Raw genomic sequence first — 13,640 nt, 5'->3', positions numbered from 1 at the left:
GTAAGTATTAATCCATAAACTTCCAGAGACTACCTTAAAAAGAAAGTATGCCAGTGGCTCTGGCTCTAATTTGGTAGTTAACACACATGTTTTTGAACTTTTTTCATCTTTCTCTTTTATCTTTCTAGTTTATATTCCTTCCTTCAGCTGTTCTATTAGTGATCTTATAATTTTTAATTTTCAATGAGAAGAATTGAAGTCTCCAAATTCCTGCCAGAAAACGCTTCTCTTTTACTGTTTTGTTTGGGGTTTTTCTTGACAGGATGATAAATATATTCGCTATCTATTTTTAATTCAATTTTGTCATAGTTTCAGCGTAAATGTTAACATGGTAATAACAACACAATTTACACATTGGGAGAGCAGAGATGTTGAATATTTATACACACTTCTGCTATGGTAGCCTTAATAGCATAGTAATCCAACCACATTTTCAGCCTGAGTAAATGTAATTGCTCCCAATTCTGTGTGTTTACAAGGTCTATTTCTTCAGCTAATAAAAGCGAGGACATGCAGAATACTGATATGCCAGTGATAAACATGGTGTGTGTTTGGGAGTGTGGAGCTTGAGGCACCACCCCTGATGATCCACGCACACAGGTGTTCTCTGGGAACGCCACAGAAGGTTTTACAAGCTGGGAGCCAGCGTGCAGGACCAAGAACTGATGGATACAGCCTGCACACCACAACCCAGCAGCTCCTTTCCCAGTCAGCCTGCTTTACCTTTGTGCCCCTGCAGCACAGGCAGGCCCAGAGGGGCCAGGCTGGACAAGAGGACTGTTATAGATACATACTATAATATTGGCTTTTAGCATATATTAAAATGGATTCTACCTGTGTGGTGTTAAAGTAAATTTGTTATAAAGATATACTTTTTATTTCTGTTGTTAATTAATCTTAGACATAGTGAAATAGCTGATATAAGTATGTTTGTGTTAAAATGCCTGCTTGGATGGATAACATCCAATGAACATATGAAGAGGACACCTGCTACAGATATGCCAACCATCAGCACTCACTGTCTGAAGATGGTGTTGCCTGAGGCCAAAACTGAATGTGATGATAAAAAAGGACTAAAACCACAACCAAGGAATACACGTGCTCTAAAAAGGCGGATCCAAGGAGGAGATATGCTAAACAATTATTGGAACATGTTAACTAGTTTGGGGAAAAGTTTACTTTGGATAAGGCTCTCTGAATATGCAACAGGTTGATGTAAGGGAAAAGTATTTAAGGGGTATCTGCGACGATAACAGTGGCTGAGTGCCAAGACATACCCGGCTGTGATAACCTTTGCTTTATCTTTGTCTCCTATCGTCCTTTATTAAACTTTTTTTATTTTCACAGGAGAGTGAACGTGTTTTTTACAGTACATAGAGCAGAGCTGCGCCAGTGGTGATTCAGGTTGGACATGAGGAGGTGTTTCTTCACTGAAAGGGTGAGTAGACATCGGAACGGGCTACCCAGAGATGTGATGTAGCAGCGGACCCTGGAGGTGTTTGAGGAAAGGCTGGAGGCGGCACAGAGTGCCAGGGCCTGGCTGGTGGTGTTCGCTCACAGGCTGGACTCGATCAGCAGGGAGGTCTTTTCCAACCCGATTCTGTGACTCTGTGACCACTCGCCTGCAGGGCTCGGTTTTCCGCTTATTTCACGAGTGCACGGAGCCTCAGTGCCCGGGGAGCATTGCCCTGAGGAGAGCTGGCGGCTCCGCAGGGCAGTCCCTCAGGGAGCGGCGGGGCGGGGCCGGGCACGCGCCCCGGTCACGGCCCTCTTAGCACCGCCCTTTCTTCTCTCACCTCCCATTGGCTCCTCCGCGCGCGCTCTCCGCCAATCCCCGGCCGCGCTGCCCAGCTCACCTCCTTCCCCTTCCCGCGCCCGCGCCCGCCGGCGCGCCGCGAGGCGGGGTCGTTAGCTCCGCCTCCTAAGTTAGCCCCGCCCCCTCACGGACGGACCGGGTGGTGATTGGCCGGCGCGGGCGGGGGCGGTGCAGGAGTGGGCGGGGCCGGGCCGGGCCGGGCCGGGCCATGGCCGCGCCGGGGGCTGCGCGGCCCCGCAAGGTGCGTGAGGGCCGGGGGGAGGGGAACGGGCGGGGCGCGGTTCTCCTCGCCAGAGCCCGGGGGATGGGGGGGGCGTCGGGGGATCCCCCCCGCCGTCCGCGTAACGACTCCTGCGCGAGGTGGGGCCTTCCGAGGCCGAGCCCGGCTTGCACCGCAGCCACCTGACGGCGGTCCTGAGGTGCTGCGGGCGGTGCTGGGCCTCTCTCTCTGCCCGAGAGTGGCTCCAGCGGAAGGCAGCGAGGATCAGTGAGGTCTGCAGCATCTCCCTGAAGAGGAAAGGCTGGAGGGAGTGTGTCTGTTCAGCCTCGAGAGGAGATGGCTGGGAGCGGACCTTACCATTGTGTACGAATGGCTGAAGGGGGTGTGGGAGGATGGAGCCCGGCTCTGCTCGGTGGGGCCGAGCAGCAGGACACGAGGCAGTGGGCACAAACCGATGTACAGGGAGTTCCACCCGAACACCAGGAAGAACAGGTTGTCCAGAGAGGATGTGGAGTCTCCCTGACTGGAGATGCTCAGGAATAGGTCAGGATGCGGAGCTGTGCCATGTGCTCTGGAATGCTCTGCTTCAGCCACTGTGTCCCAGTCTCACCCATTCTGTGTTCGGTGACTGTGATTGTGTTCCTGTGCTGTGTGCTCTGGCATTCCTAAAGTCCCCACAGTTCAGGTTTGTATTTATCAAACATAGTTTCCATTTGAAACACATTTGTACATCAGCTCTTGGTGAGTCCTTAAGTGTGTGGAAATTAACAAAGCATCTTTCTGTCAAGGCATATTTTGTGAAATGAAACCCACAAGTCTCAGGCTCTACTGGCAGCAGTTGCACCCTTGCCTTGAGGGCTGTAACATCCCTTGAACTGATCCTTGGCAAAAGTTCTTAGAATTGGTGGGCAATAGTAGTCTTCAAATGTTGTGAAAATACTTTAAGAAAATCAAGGTGTATTTCTGTAATCAACAGGCTCTGTCATCTGGAAGGCTGTCAGGAGCAACTAAACTAACAAATGGAAGAAATCAGTAAGACCTTATTCACTAATACTTTTTTAAACTGAGTGTATATGTGAGCATTTGGGAGCCTTATACTTGTCATACCTCAATTGAACAAAAAATCCATATGTGTATATATAAAACATTTTGGACTGAAAGGTTCTAAGCAGCCCTTGAATAGACAGGCACAAACTGAATAGAAATTTTGTATATAAAGATACAGATTTCACTCTTCGTGTTTTATTTGTAAAAAGACTGAATTACTAGCTGTAGAGAAGACTGTTGAGTAGAGACTGAATTCTTCTTTGACATAAATTGTTATTATTTGCTTAACATGTTTTTTGCAGCCATGCAAAGTTTTCAGAAACAGGAAGTTATTTTGTTTCATGAAGAAATTAATTTTCTTTTGCTTGCTATTATTGAATGAAAGTAAGTGCTTTTTTACTTTGTTTCCCATTAAGGAGGTGGTATAAACAGTGAATTTCACTTTTTCAGGTTTGGCTTAAAGAAAGGATGCCATTCTGATGTAAAATTCTATTCCACTGAATCTGCCAATCAGGTAAATAAATGGGTCTTTAACACAGTTATCTAAAGAGAAGGAAAATTGGAATACCTTGAGTAACAGACGAAAGCCAGATTAATTTAGATCCTAATTAATTTATATGTGAACCTGAAATTGCTCCTGCAAGGCAAGCAAGAGTGTCTGTACCGTATCTTGCAGATAGGAACAAATGGACATTGTGTGCAGTGAGTTTGGCTCTGACAGATTTCCTCAAGGCACAGGATACATTTTGCAAACACAAATAAGCTGCCTATGGACAAGGGCTGGCCCTCACAGAAGAGCAGGTGCCCTTGTTAGGTTTTTGTGCTGGAAAGAAAGAGTAGCACAGTCAGTGCTGCAGTACTGGTTTTCTGTAGTCCTGAGCCAGTTGTCTCCAAAATACAAGTAGGAGGTATTGTTTAAATGTACATGGAAAGAAGAATAAAATACATACCTGTAATTAACCTCAAATTGAGCAAATGGACAGGGGTGCAACAGCACAATTTAGTGATTTTTCAGAATCTATGTGTTTGCAAACTTCCATGTAATTGCAAAGTAGTAAATGGGAAATGATATATCTTTTTGGTTATGAGTTGTTCTTTGTCAGGTGGCAGAATGGGGTACACTCACCTCTAAAACAGCATCTTGGTTTACTGAAAGGAAGCAGTGCTACTCATTCACTGACTGCAGTGCTCTTTGTGCAGGTTGATACTATTCATCATGGACTTGACCATTGTGCAGCTTTACTGAAGAGTATCTTACAAAAGGAAGCTCCAGGTTGTACCTATAGAAAACACAAGTTACATTTTTACATTTTGTACTACTCTGTTTATTTTTTTTGTTGACCACTTTTTCTTTCAATTAATACCAGGAAGGGAGACTGTCCATAGACAACCTGGTAGAACAACTACCTTTAAATGTACCTCCAAGCCTTTGGTAACCAAAGGAAATACTTCCAAGAAGAAAGGGTTAAAAAGAATCATTACTCCTTCCCCTGTCCAAAAAGAAATTGGTAAGTGGGCTTTCTTGGGCTTGATTTATTTTTTGTTCAAGCAACCTTGAAAGACTCCTCAACTTATTGAGATTCAGCAAGGCTTTGCATAATTGTTGCCATTTGTTACAGGTTGATCCAGGGCTGGTTCCACAAAAGGATGTATTATTTCCTTTTAGAAACCTTAAATGTTTACCAAACAATTACTGAAATTCACAGGTGTTTGAACTTCAGACACGTGAAAGTTGAATGTGTTTACAAGTATCAACATTATCGGGTTTATCTGGTAGGAAGTGTGGAGGAGAATGGTAATACCCTTTCCCTGCTTCTCTTGGACAGGGAAACATTGAATTCCTTGGAACTCAGTTTAGGATCCGCAGCTAGAAACTGGTCTGAAGTTCAGTGTCCAGCCAGGCTTTTCTCAAAGAATAATTGGTGGAAACAGGGAAGTGTGGCTAGAAATGACAAGACCTCAAATGGTTTAGTGGCCAAAGCACTGAATAGAAAGGTAGATGGAGTGCTGTCAGCTGATTTGCTTCCAGGTGAAATATTTCATTTATTATCATTTCTGCCTCTCTGCACCCTGTTTCTTCTGTGCAATTTCTAATCCAGTAGATGAGTGAGTGGGGCCTGTGGGCAGGTGTGTAGTAGAGTGCCCACTGGGAACTGTAGGAAGTGAGCATGTAGCTGATATCTTCCCAGCACTGTAAAATTACAGAGTTTTAATTATACCTCAGCAGAGATTTCAAGAATTATTTTAGAGCTGGCCTTCTGTAGGATTAAGTCTCTGTGCTTCCTTCAAGGACAGCTGCCTTTCCAACTGGTTTAGGTTGCTCTATCTGGTAGAAAAAATTGATGGATTCATTTGCTGGTGAATCAAAATCTAACTGGTACCCTAGGCCATAGGATCTTTGTTTTCAAGGGAGCCTTCTAGAATCTGCCAGACAATACAATGGGTTTGTGTAGATCAAGAAGACAGGCAACTTCAGCTGGAGTTTTTTGTTCTTTCTTTTTCTACAGTGCCAATATCAAATAGAAAAGTTGCCTCATCTACCACACCTGCTGAGAAGGAGCTTTCCAGTGCCGCCCAGAATCAGATGGTTCAATCAAATCACGTGCCTTGCAGTGACCACTCTCCTGTGGCGTATCAGAAACTCTATGAGCATGTGCAAACTCAGATGTCTCTGATAACTGGCCAACACCCACAGAAGAGCAATGAAATTCCTACTGTAACTCCTTCTCCTACCTCAAACCAGGGTTAGTGGAACTGTTCATGTAGAGTTCACTATTTAACTGCATGAGTTGTGCCCACATTGCCCTGATCTGTAAGTGTTGGTTTTTTTTAGGATGTCAAAATGTTACAGCTTTGAATTATCATTTACCTACCTCCACATCAACACTGTCCCTGCAGCATTCAGCTAATTCCTTATCCACTCAGTCAGTAAGTAAAAGTTTGATTCTCACTATCAATAAACATTGAATTAGCACTGTCTACTTATTTATACATTTCCTTGTGTCAGTTTTCCTAATAATTTCCCTTTAAAAAAATTGTGTATTTCAAACTGTAGTGATGCACAGACAAAACACTGCTATTCAAAACACATTTTATGTAGACACCAAAAAATGAAATTAGAGGCTTTTTAGCTGGCTGCTTGCTTCTGCCTGGGGAATTCGGTAAAGGACAGCAAACATGGGCAGTGCAGGAAATTATTGATTACTGTTAATTGTGTTCTCAGTAATGCACACTAGGATCATTAAGCAACTCCTGACAGAAGAACTCATAGATGCTATGGAGCTTTCCCTGCCAATGATCAAGGCAATTATTTCTTCAGACATGCTGTATTATCTTAGAGTCACATGTTAAAATGCCTGTGTATTTCAGGGTATAGAATAGAGATGATGGAGAATACCAGCTGCCACCTCAGGAAATGTGGCAAAGGGCTTGAATTTACCTTGAATCTGTAAGACTGTTGATTGATTACCTTCCATCTGCAGGCAGTCCATGTATAGCTAGTGATGACTTTGACTTTTAAAAAATTCACCTACTTAAAATACTGAAAGGTAACAGTGTTGTCCTTTATATTTCTTTTCTTCCCTGTTCTGCTTGGATTCAAGAAACTGCTGAGGGTTTTCATTACAGAACTGCTGTAAAAGAACTGTGATTTAATGTTGCCAATAACATTAAAGGTAATCTAAATCAGATTTACATTTTAAGTCCTCCTTATTATACAGGGAAATTATTCCATTATTAATTTGTAGTTGTTCTTATAATTAGCAAAGAATTAACAAGTTTACATTGAGTCAGACAAGCGTAGTGCTGTTTGGGATTCTTCTAAAGATTTAAAAATCATGTTAATTTTTTGTTTAATTAGAATATCTTTTATGCAGGGAGTTCCTGTAGACAGTGCCAATGAATGTGTGCCAGAGATGGGAGGACCTATTGTTTGCCCAGTGGTTTCTGCTGCTCCTGCTGCTGCTGCACAAACACAGTCTGGAACTGCTGTTCCTGGTGTGATCCCCTGTACAGCACCAGGAGCATTAACCCCTTCAGTGCCTGCTCTGGTCCCAGCATCTTGTGCCAGAGAGGTGGCCCCAGGCCAGGAGCAGCAGGTAAAAGAAGCGGATTTGATGCAGTGCATACAGGCCCTGTTACAATCCCATGAGATGCTGAATGGCAGGACTGAACAGAGGGGCCATCATCACTGTCCAGCAAAACATGATGGCTCATGTGACACAGAGGAGGATACTTCTGAGGAGCACAGTGAGGACCTGGTCAGTGAAGAAGATGAATTGGATGTACTTGATGTGTCTCCAGTGAAAGATACAAGCTGTAAGACAAGTTGTGTGAAGAAGGTTCTAAAATCTAGAAAAGAAAGTCTGGAAGAAACAGCCCATAAAGTTAGGACTGTAAAGTATATGATGGCTGAGCTCAGAGCACTGGTAACAGATCAAGGTGAGGACATTTTCATTGTGCACTAGAGTTATTACATGCAAATAACACAAGAGCTCAATTAAAGGAGTGAGCACTTCAGTTTCTGCAAGTGTACGTGTCAGATGATATGTGACTTCTTACTGTGGGTTTTCACAATTGTAAGACCTTCAGGATTCACTCTGAATAAGTATTAAATTATTTTTATAATATTTTAATCTTGTCATGACAGCAAGATAAAGATTGTTGCTATTCCATACACAGAGCTTTCCCCTAAGAAGGGTCCTGGTGTGGACAGATTGCAATAGCAGTCCCACCTAGGCTGGTTGGAACGATGGTGGGTTGTGTTTTATTGAGGATGTAAAGCATAGTTTTCATATTCAAGCTCAACAATTTTAAATAAAGATAGTTAAAAATTAAGTTTTCTAGGGGGCAAAACCCCCAGATACTATTAAGTCACTTTGCAGGTTGCTTAATCACATGTAAAGCAGTAGTTATATTACAGATTTATAGGTTTATGGAGTCTCTTTCTTCGCTCACTTCTTGCAGGTGACTCAGAAATGCTGAGGCTGATGAGTGAAGTGGAGGACTCGGTCTCCTTGCTCCCAGCTGTGGTGGGAAGTACAAATCTCCAGGCTGAAATAGCTCTGGCTTTGCAGCCCCTGCGCAGTGAGAACGCCCAGCTGCGCAGGTGGGGAGCTCCTCAGGGAGCCTGGCCTCACTGCACTGCACCTAAAGCATCTCTAACTTCTCTGGCTTAAATTGCCTTTCTTAAGGCTCTTCCCTTCTTGTCTGTGCAAAATTTGTCAATTAGAAAGTGTCCTGGTAAAGCCATACACTCTAAAAAGCCATGATTAACACAGCATGGCTTTGGTATTTTGGTAGTATCAGTTACCTCATGATGGGGCTTTTGGCTGGGTGGGGTGAATGCATCACTCTGAAAACTGCACTATCAAGATAGTTAGCCTGCTCGTGTTCTTTTTGTAGTTTATTCTGAAATGCAAAAATGTCTCTCATTTCAGAGGGTTCTCACATAACTGGGTAGCATTTACTTCAGAATAGGGATATATACTAGGTATTTATCAGATACTTGGAAAGGGTATTTTGTGTTGAAGAAGTACCAGAATGTAAGAAAATTATGTTATTAAGACTTCTTTATGTTTCTGAAATATTCCCTGACATTTAATTCTCAAAAGCAACTTCTCACCAGACTAATTTAAAGTGCAGTCCTTTTGAGTGTATTCTAATACTTCTGAATTTGTGCTTTTTCACAATTCACATTTAGGAGACTAAGAATATTAAACCAGCAACTTAGGGAACAAGAAAGCAGTGAGAAGACATCTGGACAGAGCTGCAGCTATGAATGTAAAGTACCAATAATGTTGCTTGATAGGGGTATATCTGTTAAAGCTTTATTACCAGAGATATATAATTTCTAATTTTAAATCTGTAGTTTCATATGTCTGTATGTATTGTGGCTTTTAGTGGTATCTGAACTAAGTGGGTCTAATGCTGGAACTGCATTTGCATGGACTGTTGGGCTGTTTTAGACTCCACGTACTAGGATTTGGCTCTTCAGCTGCCAAGCAGGTTATTTTTGCTTATGTGCCTCTGAAAATGAAGATGACTGATTAAATAATTAAGAAGAAAGCTTGAGCTTTTTCTAGTTGCAAAAAAAAAAAACCCAACCCTTCTATCTGTTAGCAAAATTCATATTACCAAGATAATTTAAAACCTCAGTTTTTTTAGAAATTCAAGTTACCACACAAAACACTTAAACATTTTATGTTTTACTTTTGGTAGTGGTTTCTTTGCAGTCCTTGAATATGATGCTCCAGAGCCAATTGAAAGAATCGCAGAAAGGCCTTGATTCACTGCAGGCTAAAAATGAAGAACTACTGAAAATAATAGAAAGTCAGAAAGAAGAAAATAAACATCTTGCAAAAGGTATTCAAGATAAAGAAGAAGAATTGCTGGAAAACAAACAGCATTATGACATTCATTCCACCAAGCTCAAGATTGGTGCGTGTTTTCAAATTGGTCATTTTTTGTTTAGCATTTTAAAAGTCAAAAGAAGTAATTGTGTAAGTTCTTGTTGGCATTTCAGAAGTGGAAGAGGCATTAGGAACTGTGAAGACCCTTCAGTTTAAGCTGGAAGCTTCAGAGAAAGAAAATAAGATTTTGGGCATAACGTTACGTCAGCGTGATGCAGAAGTTAAGAGACTGAGAGAATTAACCAGGTACTGTTGGCTAAGGTTGTTTTTTGTTTTTGGGGTTTTTTTTCAATCCTGTGGATTATTGTGGTCTTAGTATCTTGGTGGTGGGAGGTCACATAAGCTAAATAAGCTAAACCTTCTCTTTGCAGTTTGTTTTGTTACAATGCTGCTATAATTTTGTTTTGAAACAGAGTTGTCATATTCTGTGACAACAGAGTTGTCATATTCTGTGAATTCTGCCAAAAAGAACTATTGCTGTGAATTTATTTTTTCTTGAAAATAGTGGCAAGCTGGGAGATATAAATAGCTTTTTGCAGCTGCATAGTGGTGTGTATCTACAATTGCTTTGGATATGTTGTGCTGAGGAAACAAAACTGTTGTCTGCTATATTTTTAGTTGGGACTGATTGGAACAGCAGAATATTTTGAATAGACATTTCAAATGCTTCAGTAAAAGTTTAGACACTTCCATCACTGCTGTGCTGACCACCAGGTGGTGGTAGAATGATGTCAAATTACACGTGTGTGTGTGTGTGTGTGTGTGTGTGTGTGTGTGTGTGTGTGTGTGTGTATGCTAGGGACAAATATATAAATGTTCATCTCTTTTGATGGACAGAGCAGTAAGTTAGAAGAATTATTTCTTTTATTATGTTTTTTTATTCAGATGCAATGGGAAGAATAATTCAGAAAACCTTTCTTAGTAATTTTGGTAACTGCTTCTATCTGCTTTCCAGCAGTTTCTTGGCATCAATTTATTTCATTGTATGCTGCTTAAAGCAGGTACACCAGGAATAATCTGGAGAACTTCATTGGGTTGTTCTATTTTTTTACTTTTTAGCCACAGTGAGCTGAAGAAGAATTCAAAAAACTTGGAATTGGTTCACATATAACAATATGTAGAAAGTGCATTGCAACTTTGCCACAGCCTGATAAATCTAATGGCTTTTTTTCTATAGAAAAGTTTTTAACTATTTATTTTTGGTGACTGATTTTGAATCTGTTTGGTTGATTTTACCCTAACAGAACCTTGCAGGGCAGCATGGCCAAGCTTCTGTCTGACCTCACAGGGGACACTGTTAGACCCAAACCTGAGAAATCACTCTCAAAGTCTCGTTTGGAAGACCATGAAAAGCAGATGCAACCCGAGCTGTTTCCTGGGAGTACTTCAGTAATGACTTACCTTAAAACATTAGAAATGGATCATATTTTGATAGATCCGCATCTTCAATTCCCAAATAAAATTGGAGAAGTAGAAATGCAAAGTCTGTCCTATGACAAGTTTGCTGCTGAAGGAAGTAAAATTAACAGTACATTCACAGAAGAGCAAACATCAGCTCCCAGAGGACCACCAGCTCCATTGAAGCAAGATGCAGAAACAGGGAGTGATTCTGGAACTTTACTAGATGACCAAACCAAGTTGGATGAGACAATTTATATTCCACTGACTAGCAGTGCCTCTAAAAAACAGCAGCCAGTCTCTGGAAGAAGTGGTGTGCTACCCCAGAGCAGAGGGGCTTGTCAGAGGCTGGATTACCACTGTGAGCTCCCAAGCTCTGTGCAGCAGTATGGATGTGAGGATTCAACTCTGGTGGATAAATTAAATGCTGGGTACAGTGTGAAAAAGACTGTGGAAAACACGCTTGGAGTTACAGGGGGTAAAGCAAAGCCAGAAGGAGACAAAGTCCAAGTGAGACCAAGAGGCATTCCAGGTGGGGCTGCAAAAGATTTCATGGATAAACAGGACCAGCTTCAGCCTGGTCCATACCCTTGTGCATCGATGGCATTTCCAGCAGGGGTTTCTCAGAAAACAGGCAGTGAAGCAGCTGATTTTAGCTGCATTTCATTTGATGATTTCTCGGGGAGGTCTGACTGGAGTGCATCTTCTTTCTCAACATTTACTTCTCGAGATGAAGAGGACTTTAAAAATAGCTTAGCAGCCCTGGATGCAAACATAGCCAGGTTACAAAGAACTCTGCAAAGTAACATGAGGAAACAATGAGTATGAGAAAGCAAAATGGGCTGCAGCTATTTGGATGAATTAAGTTTTTCTGAAGTATATTAAGTATGGTACTGACATGTATATTTGTATGTAACAGGCTGTTCCTAGCTGTCTCAATTATGGATAGAATTTGTTCCTCATTAGGCTGTGGTGCTGTTCCCCTTGATATGTACAACTTGAAATAACTGGCTTTTTATTTAAAATAGAAATGGCTTTTTTAAATTATTACTTATTTTATACTCTTTAATTGCAAAATTAAAAGTACTCATTTACTTGTGGTTTTTTTCCTTCTCCTAAGAACTGTTGTAAGATGCTACACATGAGCAAGAGGTTCCACAGGTAGAGACCAGGGAGGAGCAAGTTACAGAGCAGTGCTGAGAGTTAGAGTTGCTTAGTCAGGATTATGCTATTCCAAAAATAAAGACAGCCATCAATAGGGGATTTTTAGTGTATGATATATCCTATGAAATACATGAAGCAATCCCTTTTCACTCACCAGTGCTAAAACTGTTTTCTCTTTGCACTGTACTTGAAGGAGGTTGATGAAGTGGAGAGTCCAGACGAGGGCAAGGAAAGGCTCATCAAACTTCCATTGCTTTCTACAGTCCTGTTATAGGGCATGCTTTTACAAAAGTGTGCTTTTATCTAAAGTAAAAGGGGATGTGGTACCAGTGGATAAACTCAGAACAGAAAGATGCTGAGGAACAGAAGCAGCAGAGCTGACACAAAGGAGACAAATGAGGCTTTAGCTGAAAGTTGGCAAACCAGTACAGTTAGGAAAGCACCAGAATATACAGCCTGAGGAAGGCATGAAAACTCTACAGTTGAGGGGTCAAACATCTCTTGAACATAAATACAGGGAGTCTGACTGAATCACCTGAATTGACTCTCACAGGAATGGGAGTGGAGCAGGGAATTCCAGTCTGTGGTTCTCCCTGACAGGCTTTACCACTTCTCAGTCTCAAGAATATGCATAATGTAAGTGTTTAAATTACAGGTGGAGGAAGGTACCATTGCTACCATTCTGTGCCTCTTATACCCTCAGCAATGCTTCAGAGCTGTTTTCAGGGAAAATATCTTTGGAAAAGGAACAGCAGTATACAGACCAGAATTTAAGACAGCTTTTTCTGCAGAATTGCATATTATTTTTTTCCTAGAAAACATTGTTGTCCTTCCTGGCACTCTTTTCTTGTATGTTTCCATGTAGGAGAAAAGTTCCTCATGCTCATCTGCTTGTGTGGACATATTTAAAGTTAGGATGCTGTCCATGCATTGTGCTGGGGAGCAGCTCTGATTATTTTAGTTACTGGTAACTGAGTCATACAAAGGTATGAAGAGAACACACACTACAGAAGATGCCAACTGGCACTCCTGCTTTGAAAAAGGAAAGTTAGACTAAATAGTGACTTCAGTCATTTAGAATGCTTTTAAGGCTTGGCCTGGATTTCTCAGTATTCTCCACACTCCTCATGCTCAGATTCAAAATAAGGTTGATGGTATGAAAGTGAAAAGGTTTTAATTAAGTATTTACAAGTAGTTTCAGTGTAGAAGCTAAGCAAGATTTTAACAATCATTATGGAGTGGGTTAAAGATGAGCTACAATAAATTCTAATCTTTAGAACTCACAAGAAACCTGAAAAAAGAAGGGAAGAACATTCACTAGTAGACAACTCATTCAATTTTCTCCTTTCACCCAAGACTTGAAGGAGGGTGCTCCTCCTGGCCAAAACTAATTGCAGCATGTTAAAGGCACCTGTGATGTCAGGATGCCCAAGCATGTTGCTCTTGTGTTGAGAGCATTTACATTCACTTTTACCTGTGGGGAAGATGTTTCACCATCTTACTTGTTTCTTCTTTGTCTTTATGAAGTCAGTTCTATGAAAGCAGGAGGTGACTACTGGAAAACACTTCTGGGCATAATGACATA

General features: G+C 41.6%; 1 protein-coding gene across 1 annotated transcript; it reads left to right on the top strand.

Annotated features, from left to right (window-relative positions):
• Window positions 1-2,012: 2,012 nt before the first annotated feature.
• On the top strand, window positions 2,013-11,985 carry CCDC14 (coiled-coil domain containing 14). Its single transcript, XM_066553309.1, has 13 exons — window positions 2,013-2,057; window positions 3,013-3,068; window positions 3,534-3,597; window positions 4,284-4,356; window positions 4,451-4,591; window positions 5,591-5,827; window positions 5,917-6,011; window positions 6,959-7,523; window positions 8,049-8,190; window positions 8,785-8,864; window positions 9,303-9,521; window positions 9,607-9,739; window positions 10,738-11,985. Exons 1-13 carry the CDS (start codon window positions 2,025-2,027, stop codon window positions 11,711-11,713), a joined length of 2,814 nt encoding a protein of 937 aa, XP_066409406.1. The 5' UTR covers window positions 2,013-2,024; the 3' UTR covers window positions 11,714-11,985.
• Window positions 11,986-13,640: the final 1,655 nt, after the last annotated feature.

This window comes from Molothrus aeneus, chromosome 7 (assembly GCF_037042795.1).
Source record: "Molothrus aeneus isolate 106 chromosome 7, BPBGC_Maene_1.0, whole genome shotgun sequence".
NCBI classification, from domain to species: Eukaryota; Metazoa; Chordata; class Aves; order Passeriformes; family Icteridae; genus Molothrus; species Molothrus aeneus.
This window is presented reverse-complemented; position numbering and strand designations above follow the sequence as displayed.